Raw genomic sequence first — 11,084 nt, forward strand, 5'->3', positions numbered from 1 at the left:
CCTTCCTCCCTCCCTCCCTCCCTCCCTCCTTCCCTCCCTCCCTCCCCTCCCTCTTTTCACCTTTTTCGTTCTCTTGCTCGTCCTTGCTCGCTTCCTTGGCAGCGGGGGTCATCGCCTTTCTCTTGGGGAGAGAGATGCTAGCAGGAGGAGTTTTTCCTCCCAGCTTCGACAGCGCTGCCTCCCATGCACCTTCCCCCGGCACCGCGTACTCCATCTCCTCCAGCATCGCCTCTGCCGCCTTTCTCTGAGCTGCCGCAACCTTCTTGCCCTCCTTGTCCAGCTCCTCCTCTAGAGAAGTTTGCAAGGGCTGAGATATTATCTGCAAGGAGCGTAAGGAGGAAGAAGAGGAAGGGAGGGAAAGTGGGGGATGAGCACGAGAACGCGCATGGAGCACGAACAGCAGCATGAGAACTGGAGAACTATAGAGCAGGAGCAGGAGCAGGAGCAGAAGCAGGAGCAGGAGCAGGAGCAGGAGCAGGAGCAGGAGCAGGAGCGGGAAAGGCGGTTGCACCTCCTGCCGTTTGACGAGGTCCTTGGACGCGTCCTCCTCGCGGAGGGAGCGGAAGAATTTGGAGATGCGGAGGATGAGCTTGTTGAAGTTTGCGAGGATCTGACGGGCCTCAAGCTTCATGTCCTTCTCCAGGTCGTCCACAGCCTTGTGCTGCAGGCCGATGCCGAGCAGGATGGCGGCCTGCGTGAAGGAGAGGGGGACCGGGATGCGGTCGAGAAAGAAGAGCTGGGCAATGCTGGGGACGAGGTCGAGGACGATGTGATGGTCCACAATGTTGTTGGCGTAAGAGTCCAGCCGCTTCAGGTCGTAGACCGTGAAGATCCTCCCCAGTTCCTCTGCCGTTACTCCCTTCCTCCTCCTCCTCTCCTCTTCCTCGCTGCTTCCGTCCGTCCGTCCGTCCGACCCGCCGCTGCTCACGTTGGAAGGCTCGAGGACAGCGAGGGGAAGGGAGGGAGGGAACTTGTTGAAGTCGAAGCCGAGAAGATGCTCGAACCTGCCCATCTATCAGCGTCTCTAACAGAAAAGCCCAGCAACCATATTCCCTCTCTCCCGACTCTTCTATCTTCCTCCCTTCCCTTCCTCTTCCACCTGTTCCTCCTCCTTTCTTCTTCCTTCCTCTCCCTTGGAAAAGCTCCTTCCTCTCCCTCCATCTCACTCCCTCTCCCTCCTCCCAAACTCCACCTCCTCCACATGCCCCACCTCTTCCGGAAGTCAGCTTCGAACTGCAGCAGCCAGCTCTTCTCCTCGTCCTCGCTGTTCAGCTCCTTCAAGCAGATGCATGTGTGCTCTCCTGTCAAGTCCGACGCAGTTTGCCTCACGTACACGCAGCGGAAATTCTGCAAGGGCCATCACACAACAACAACAATCCTCCTCCCCTCCCCTCATCGATTCCCTCCTGCTCCCTCTCCTGCTCCTCCTCTCCTCCTGCTCCTCCTGCTCGTGCTCGTGCTCGTGCTCCTCCTGCTCCTCCTTCTCCTGCTCCTCCTCCTCATTCATCACCGCTCTTCTCCAGAAGCGGAAAAGCTCGCCCGTGATGCCATACGAGACCCCGAGGTAGTCGAGGCGGTCCGGGCGCATGGAAGCGACGGGGACCAGGAGTGGAGGAAGCTCCTTTCTCTCTGTGATCTTCTCCTCCAGCAGCCTCGACCCCCCCGCCTCCTCCACCTTCTCTTTCCTCCCTCCCTTCCCTGCTGCAACCTCCTCCACCCCGATCAGCTCGCCCGCGTAGAACTTGGACAGCAGCTCGACGGCTCTGCTCCCGTACCCCATCCTGCTGACCTCCGGATGCGTCGCTATCCTGACCACTCGCGCCCCCGACAGGCCCGCAAACTCCGCGTCTTGAAACTGCTGGGAGATGGTCCAGGGAATGAGGTCGCCCGCCTGCACGACAGTGAGAAGGTGCAAAAGTAGGAAGAGGAAGAAAGAGGAAGAGGAAGTTGAAGAAGAGCAAGAGGAGGAGTAAGTGGGGGACACAGACGGATGGACAAGTTTCCCACAGAGTTTGACACGGATGACAACGGTTCTCACCTGTCTGACACCGCGCGACAGCTGGGACATGACCGACTCCTTTGAGATCTGACCTTCCAGGCAGACCTGGAGGACGCAGAGGATGTCGGGAGTTGAAGTCCCTGAGTCGTCGACCGGCCCGAGGAGCACGAAAATCTTCAAGACAAGTCAGAGGAGAAAACTGAGAAAGAAAGCTGTGGAGGGCTTTACTGCATCATCCGTGCTCAGGAGAGGGGCGATGAGTGAAGGTAGCGGCATTGAGCAGGAAATGCTGACTGCGGAAGGGGAGGCGGTGGAAGAAGAGAGAGGAGATGGTGGAGGAGGAGGAGGGAGCAGGAACAGGAGGGAGCAGCGTCACCTGATGGGCAGGAGCGTCGGAGAGCAGCTGGAGATCGTTTGGCGAGTTCTTGTAGTGGGAGGAGACGTAAAGGGACATCATGTTCTGCAGGAACTCCTCCGCCACCTTGTGGTAGGAGAAGAGAGTGTCCCTCTCGACGTAGTAGAGCTCGCAGGCTGAGGGATGGGGGCAGCCGTTCCTGAGCGCCGGCACCTTGTTGGTGCAGTCGAGGCACAGCAGCTCGTTCAGCCACTGCTCTACCTTATCCCCTGACGAGTAGCGGATCGGTACCTCCAGCTTCAGCTCGCGCAGGAGCCGTCCTCCCGAGGCCTGCATGCTACTCTCCTCTGCCCCCTGCGACTTCTTGGGGGCCCGCACGACCCCAGCGCTGTCGTCGCCCTCAACGACGCTCGCTCCCCTCGCCTGCGACTCGCGGAGCTGCTGGATGAGCTTGAGGGAGAGGGAGCGGCCGGTGCCCTCGTACCCGTTGATAGTGGAGGAGAGGAAGAGGAGGTATGGACCCATCATCTTCTTCACGAGAGGCAGAGGGATCGCCGCGGCTTCGTCGACCACCACCAGCTCCGCCTGGCTCAGGAAGTGACTGTGCTGGGGCTGGACGTACTGAATGGTCTGCCGGTGCGAGTGGAACACGTTGATCCTGACGATGCAGTTGTTGAAGGAGGGGTTGGAGCTCTGGACTACCTGGTAGTCCAGGTGCTCCTTATACTCCAGGGCATCGAAGGCCTTGAGGATGAACTCAAAGAGGGTATTGAGGTTCTCGGGGGAGGGAGAGGTAACGAAGATATTGCTGTAGCCGTACGCGATCGCTCCTGCTATAGAGATCCCCAATGCTGCTGACTTTCCTCGTCCTCGTCCTGCCGTCATCGCTACCGTGGATCGGAGCGTCTTGTCTGAAACTGCCTCCATGAAGGTCAGCAGGCACTTGGCCTGATCGATCGTGCGCGCGAGGGCAACCAGGTTCCCGATCGGCTGCGTGTCTTTCAGCGAGTCGCACAGCTCTTTCAGCTCCTCGTCGTGCGCAGACTTTGCGGCGTCTTCAGAGGTCTGCGGGGCGGAGAGCATGTTGCGAGACGAGCTGGAGATTGGCAAGACATTGAGCTCGTCGTCCAGCACGAGCGCGGAAGGGCACTTGCCAAGGGAAAGCAGGAACCTCTCGTTGAACCTCGCCACCACATCCTTATGAGCTTCCGTCCTAAAGCGAGAGTGCACGTCCATGGTCATGGCGTAGAGCTGCTTCAGCGACGACATGGTCTTGAGCAGGATCACGACTACCCCACCCCCCTCCACCGTCTCGATGGTCCGCGCGAGCAAGTTGGGAGTGAGGGCCTCGAAGTCTTGGAGGACGCACATCCCGAAGGTGTTGCCAAGAATCTTGTGCGTCTCAGAGTAGTAGCAGTAGCGAATCTTGGTAGAGGAGATGAAGAGCTCAAATGGATCCTCCTTCATCTTCTCCAGGTCCGTTCCCGAGCGATGAGCCATCCTGCCAAGTACTCAGTGAACAAGGACACACCCTCTTCTGAATACTTCTTCAGCTGCTTGATCCTCTTCTGCTTGTGTGAGCTGAACCCCAACTCCTTCTTATAACACCACAGTACGCTCGGGCGAGCCTTCACTGTCGCCTTTGAGAGCATGTAGTGAAGGTTGACAACCTGAGCATACAATCGTCAACCCTTCTGACTGACATGAAGAGTCGAGTGGAACAGACCTGATGCCTTCCCTTGTCTCCCACCAGCACGAACAAGCTCCTATGGTTGTTGGCCACCGACGCCTCGATAAGTGCTGTCGACCAGAGCGTCAAAGATGCTGGAGCAAGCATGCAAGCAACATCCAACCTCTGACGCGAGGATCTACCTTCTTCTTCATCTTGTCGCTTCTTCTCGTCAACTGTCCTCCGCCCTCGTCTGCATCGCCGTCACCCTCCCTCAACGCCTTTCCCTCCAACCATTACCGCCCGCACGTGAAGACGGAATGCTCTGAGGCGAGCTGAAGCGCCGGAACCTTCGGCCCGGCCGTCGGACCGCGGACTCCGGGACTCGGGAGTCCGACCGTCCGAGGCCGGCCGGGCGGCCCGATGAGGCTTGAACTGAAACCGCGGCCGGGCCCGGGTCACGGCCCGACGGTAGCGCCGGGGGCCGGCCCCAGCCGGGGCGTGTCGGACTGACACTCTCGGAGGCGGACTGAACTCGACGCTCGGTTGGCGGCGCCGCCGGAGGCCCGCCGCGCGCAGTGCAGTGCACCGCCCGCGGCGCGCCCAGGCGCGCCCGTGACCGTAGACCGTGTAACTTCGAACGGCGTGCCCTTGCGGCATCCACTGAATTCAACTGTGCCACCGGCCCGGGCCGCGGCGCGGCGCGTCCTCAGTGCGCCGGATCGGGCGCGGACGGTAGTACGCCGGTACTGCCGGCCGCCGTGTCCGATCGTAAGTTACCCGGTACTACGGCGTACGTGACCGGACGGCGAGCCTTGGGCCTCGAGCCGCCTCGGAGTTGACTCAGCCGGTGCTTCAGGCCCTTGAACGCGTCGGACTGCGGGGCTCCAATCCTGATGTTGCTGAAGGCTTCACTGAGGTTCAGTGCCGCAGAGATGGTCACTCCGTGACTCGAGTCAACTCATTGTCTACAGGCCCGGTGGACTGGGACTCTTGCATAACTTGAAGCAATCCTGATGAGGCTGACAAGAATTGTGGCGTTGCGTGCGTCAACAAGGTGAAAAGGGATGTGCACACATCAACATGCCAGCAGTCTCGTGGCGAAATGACCAATGAAATCCGACACATTCCTTGCGGTGTTCATCCTGTCATGAGGAGGAAAACCAACAGGGGCTGCAAACCCTTCATTCCTTTCAGCAACAACTATCAAAGCAGGAAGCAAAAGTTGCTATAAAATCATGGTAGACAGGAAGCATGAGTGGACACACTTCCACGTGGCTTACACAACCTTTATTCTCATTCACATCGTCACCCACACCCCTGCAGTGTTCTTGATCCTCGGACGCTCCTTGGAGGTCAGTAGCTTGATGCAGTGCTCCAGGGCCCTGAGCTGCTTCTGCTTGGTCGGGCTGAGCTTCTTAGCTACAAGGTTGACGTCTCTTGTCGAGCTAGGGGAAGAGCAAGAGGAGGCGGCAGAGGTGTTGAGGTTTCTTGGAGAGACGGGGGCGTCGAAGTCCTTGGAGCGGCGGGAGGGAGGGAGCTGAGGGAGGAGGTCGGAGGGAAGCTGAGCGAGGTCTTCGGGGACGGTGTTGGAGAGGGCGAGAGCATCGAAGGTATCCTGGGAGGGGCTCGAGGCCGCCTGCATGGAGGAGGACGAGAGCAGGCGGGCGAAGAACGAGACAAAAGGCTCGATTTATACCCACCCCTATCGTCTTGTCCCCTCAAGGGTTATAACCACCCGTCCCTTATCTACCCCATCCCCTCCTCACGCTGGAGAGCTCAGGCAGCGGCCGCCGGTCACGAGGGCTCAAACCATCGAATTTCTTGAAGAAGTCAGAGAGATGACTAAAAGTCTTCTGGTACTGAAGAAGATGACTAAAGCATTATGGTACACATCGTAAGAGATGACATGATAAATTCTTTTCCATTTATCTGAGACGAGTAGAGTCACAGAGAGTCTTCGGAGTTGATCTCAATCATAATCCGATGATCCGTTGCTGCTGATATAACTGATGATGGTCTGTGGCCCAGAGTCTGGACTGAGAGCGCAACCTTGAAGGAGTTCTGGTCGAGCGAGGGGCGTCACCCAGTGACAAGGATTTCATGGCAGTCTGTGTCGAAGCTAGATCGGAACTCAGGTGAGGGATGCTCGAGTTTGTAGGACTCTCAGAGCCTGGTAATACTTGGGAGATACTGGACAAGTGGTATGTACACCCTTTGAGAACAAGAAAACTCACTAGAACAAGTACCAGTCGCGTTTATGAGAACGCAACCAGCAGGGCAGGCTACTGCTGCTTACAAGGACATAAATAAAGCTCTTTCCCTCTGAACGCTCATTTCATGTATGAGATACGGTATCAGCCTGTTGTCTTCGTCCGATGTACCATGACAAACAAGAGAGTGTGTGTGGCATAGTTTCTTGTACACTCAATACCGCTTTATCATTCAACACAAACAGGAATCCTTGGACCTTGGCATTCAACTCAGTACAACTCCCATCTCATTCTGTCAGGAGCTGATTCAACCAGATAAGCTGTCAAAACCACAATGTGTGTCTGAAAAATCCGTCATTTTCTGGCTGTACAAACAGAGCTTGACGTCAGAAGTTGAGTGACTGTCACTGCTGCCGCAGGTGCTTGAAACAGCTTGCAACAGATGCATGCGCTATTCCCATGTTTGAAGGTGCAATTACCCTCACTTCATATCCTGTCTTTCACTTCAACATTCGTGACCAGCGACGTGGAACATTGAACATTATCACAAACAAGTCCAACAATGGACGTTATCAACTCCCATGATCGAGCATCTGATGCCTGACATTCAATCTTGAGACGTGTAACATGTATGTAGGTCCAACAAGACCACTTGACCTCGCGTGACGAGAGTTCCCAAGAAATTCTCTTAGAAGAACCAGCACGCTGTTACTGTACGCATGGTTTCGTGTTTCATTTGATTACCTCAGTCTTCTTGTCTTTTGTTTGAACCATCTTTGGCCGTTTCACAACATGGCGATTAAAATCGTCTCCTTGTTTCCAGATGAACTTGTTTGTACTGGGCTCAACTGACAATGCCCGAGTTTGAAACTGCATGCGTTTCTCCTCGTCATCACAAGTCAACATCTTGATGCAGTGTCTGAGAGCGTCGAGCTGCTTCTCGCGGCTGGGTCCCAGCCCCCCCGGTGCTCTCCAGGAGCCATGAGCCTTGCGATCGAGATCAACGAAAGGAGAGTGAGAGAAGGATGGAGGAGATTGAACTGCATTGATAAGAGGGCTGGGATGAGAACGAGAAGGGGGAGGAAGGTCAGATGGATGGCAAGGCATGGGCTGTGATAGATGCTGCGAATCTTCTCTGATCTTGTTCTCCACTAGAGCATGCAAAGTGCCACAGCTCTAACAAGAACTCCGACCCGCAGTCGGGGAAAACTGGGACTTTACTACAGCCGATCTCGAAGGTTCTATTGATATCATCACGATATCCGGGTATACAGATCACGATATCCGGGTATACAGTAGTAAAAAGAAAAAGTAGTAAATCGTGGAAATCTTTCACTGAGTTGGGCACCACTGCTGCCCGCTAGCAGTTTATATCGTGATCGTTCCAACCATCACGAAAACTAGCGAAATTTTCTCGAACATTGCACACAGACAAGATCGTATCAAGGTGTTGGCGATTTTCTGGACACGACTGATGGTCGTCTCACTGCTGAGTGCTCAAGTTGTTGGACCTGTTTGCCCATCCATATCACAACCGATGATCACAACGAGTTGTCGGGCTACCCTTCCGTTAAACCGTAGAGCGAGCAGACGAAGGTCTTCAGGGTGTGACCGACACAGTGGCGTTGTTCTTGACTTTTATTTTCATCCGCAACGAAAAGTTTCAGTGAGTTATCAGGTATCAGCCCCTTGAGAATCAGCTTGAGAGGTGGCAGGCATGGATTGGAGATCTCAAGCTCTTCCAAGTTGTTCATTCTCCGCATTTTGCTCTCAGACAGACTCCTCTCCTCACTCTTGTAGCCGGATGTTCCAAACTATGTACCAAAAAGTGTAGAAAGCTGTGAAATGCGATTAAACTTCATCAGCATCATAAGAAAAATCCAGGATTTCATGTCTCTTTATTTCTAACTGAGCCGATTAATATCTACTAGACACATTGGCTTTCTTTGACCGCAACTTTCTCTTTGCTCGTATTCACAAATGCTTCGCTGGCATGAGTGGACACACTTCCATGTGGCTTACACAACCTTTATTCTCATTCACATCGTCACCCACACCCCTGCAGTGTTCTTGATCCTCGGACGCTCCTTGGAGGTCAGTAGCTTGATGCAGTGCTCCAGGGCCCTGAGCTGCTTCTGCATGGTCGGGCTGAGCTGATGGTCTCGAAGCTCTTGTCTTGAAGACGATGAGTAGGGAGCGGGGAGAGTGTTGGTTGGAGAGACGGGGGCGTCGAAGTCCTTGGAGCGGCGGGAGGGAGGGAGCTGAGGGAGGAGTTCGGAGGGAAGCTGGGCAAGGTCTTCATCAAGACCCGAAGGCAATGCGAGAGCATCAAAGGGATCCTGGAAATGATTGGAAGGCTGCATGATTGAAGGGGTGGAGAAGTTTTCTATGCAGACGCAGAGAGGTGGAGGTGCCTTTGATTGAGTAGAGCAGGTGAGCACAAGGTAGGATGTTCCGCCACGCGATGGGTTGTAATAAAATACAGGTCCTACCCTACCTTGTGACATGATGAATTTTACACCCTACCCACCAAATTCAGGGTAATTCAACTACTGGTTAACCCCTGCTAAGAGTACCCCTACCTGCTTTTCTCGTCTTCCTTCGGACATTACTACACCCCACATGACTTTTACTACACCCAGCCCCGCATCCTGGCTCATGCGGATGGACTCGCGCTACCCGGTCTGCCGAGCCTGTTTGTACCCTACCTTTCAGATACTCCCGCCCCCTTCGGTATCTGAGGCCACGTTAAAACATTTTTAGACGTCATCAATCCGCCTTTTTGAAGAATGGTAATTATTCCCAACTGGCAAGATTAATAATTAGAGAGGCTGCGGCCCGGTACGCATTACCCTTCGCCGGAGCTGGATGGTCGTCAGGTCACGGAGTCAAGTAGTCCTCAGGTCCGTGCCAATCTCACTCAGCGTGACTCGTGTCCACTGAAAGATCCCAAAAGGCTACAAGCTCGAGGCTGGCTCAACGAGGCATAAAAACAGTACTACGGTACTACGTGTGTCCGGTACTGCCGTTGACTCATCGCCGTGATCGGACTGCAATTGCGCCGGGAACTTGTTCACTGAAATCCCTGAAACGTTCTGATTCTATCAATGTCGATTGATTCTCATTTGGATGCTGTCTATACAATGATTGGTTCTTTATGTAATATATAAATGTGGGCGGCACGGTGATCACTGGCCGGGCGCGGCCCGGCGGTGGCCGGGCGGCCGGACACCGGCGTCCCACTGACGGTGGACCGTCGGACTGTTCAGCTCAGGCCGTGCCAGCACTTGCCTTCCGAAGGGCCGTTCAGAGTTCTGATCGGACGGACACGGTTGCCGTACGGTCAGTCCGACTAGTACAGTGCCGGGTAGGCCGGGGCGCGGCCGATCACCGGGTTGGCAAGTTGAGGGCGGATGAGAATCTTGGTCACCGTCACCGGGAATCGTGCTTGATCCCAGGCTGGAATCGCCGACCGCACTGCGGCCAGGGTACAAGGTCCTCCACCGGCGCCGTGCTCAGGCGGCTTGCCGCTCAGACATGCATTTGGTTTCTCTGAACATTTACAATCAGACTTCGGTCATAGTATCCGATGATCAGCCGCATGTAAGAATGTCTCAAGTACGGTCCGTCACTGCCTCTGTGAGTTGCCCCTGAGTTGCCATCGGATGGAAGACTGATACGAGCGACTCGGAGTCACAAGAGGTCCTGGACTGGGATGACTGTCACGCCGGGTATTTTAACTCAACTTTGAGGAAACGGTCGGAAGTAACCACTGAACTGTATGCCATGATCATTCGCCGGACTCTCAGTTCCGGCCGGCGATGAGATCCGACTCGTGACTCGGGCTCCGAGTCCGATCCCCGGCGCCCGGCGGCCGCCGGCGCGGCCCGCCCGCGGCCACTTCCAGGCTCCGACTCTGGCCCACACCGGGCCTCGTAGTAATTTTAGTTAAGTACCCCTCCCATCGACCGCGATGCACATCTTGGGCGTGGTCATGCAGGAGGTATAGGCAACTGATGCAAGATCTATGACGTGCCATGGGGAAAAATTCAAATCCGAATGCTGACGAGCAATCTGCTCTGCAACCCCACCATGAGCAAGACGACAGCAGGCAGAGAGGAATGCCGTAAAGACGAGGTACAGTACGAACAACATTCGGACGATCCCTCAACACTGCATCAAAGCTTGTTCACGTTGTCGACGGGCTTTCAAAGACATCGACTTGACAACTGTACAGGATTATGCAGTGTTCACTGACGCATTGGTGCTGAAACTGTTACATTTTCTGCAAAACATCGGGCACGCAACGTTGGAGATAGAGGACGCGGATGATCATTGCTTGCTACAAGTAGCGGCTAGTTATCTCAAGCTGAGCCAGCATTCCATCAACATTTCGCATGTACGAGCAAAGTTGACTCTTCTAGGTAACCTCTTTGGACAGAATGCAGAGGGCTTCAAGAATTGTTTCAAGGCTTCTTTACTTCACCTCCTTTCACAAGGAGCAGATGCATCATGATGAAATGCATCATGATGAATTCCAGCTGCACATAGACGCGCATACGCTTCGAAGTCAAGCAAAGAATCATCGGCAAAAGCAAAAGTCATTGTGTAAGAAACCCCGACTTTGGGCAACAAAGTTCACACCATGACGCTGTTGATGAGCTACAAAAGCAAATACAAGATTATCTGTGAAGGTAACCAGCGAGGTGGAATGCGGCACCAGAGTACTGACATGCCACCATGCAGGTATGTAAGCCTGCCTGTACATGTTAGCCAAGACCAGAACATCAATATCAAACAGCATTGGCTCTCGGGGGCCTCGCACATACAATGTGCGAAAACTTGAAG

At 54.8% G+C, this 11,084-nt stretch overlaps 1 protein-coding gene across 1 annotated transcript; it reads right to left on the minus strand.

Annotated features, from left to right (window-relative positions):
- Window positions 1-574: 574 nt before the first annotated feature.
- GUITHDRAFT_59665 (hypothetical protein) lies at window positions 575-4,238 on the minus strand (the record flags this gene model as incomplete). The annotated part of the gene is made up of 8 exons (XM_005826836.1): window positions 575-1,004; window positions 1,211-1,347; window positions 1,511-1,891; window positions 2,039-2,173; window positions 2,376-3,855; window positions 3,900-4,024; window positions 4,081-4,154; window positions 4,208-4,238. Coding segments are annotated over 8 exons (2,793 nt in total), but the record flags the coding sequence as incomplete, so codon positions are not given.
- Window positions 4,239-11,084: the final 6,846 nt, after the last annotated feature.

The sequence above is a fragment of the Guillardia theta genome (genome assembly GCF_000315625.1).
Source record: "Guillardia theta CCMP2712 unplaced genomic scaffold GUITHscaffold_71, whole genome shotgun sequence".
Lineage (NCBI taxonomy): Eukaryota > Cryptophyceae > Pyrenomonadales > Geminigeraceae > Guillardia > Guillardia theta.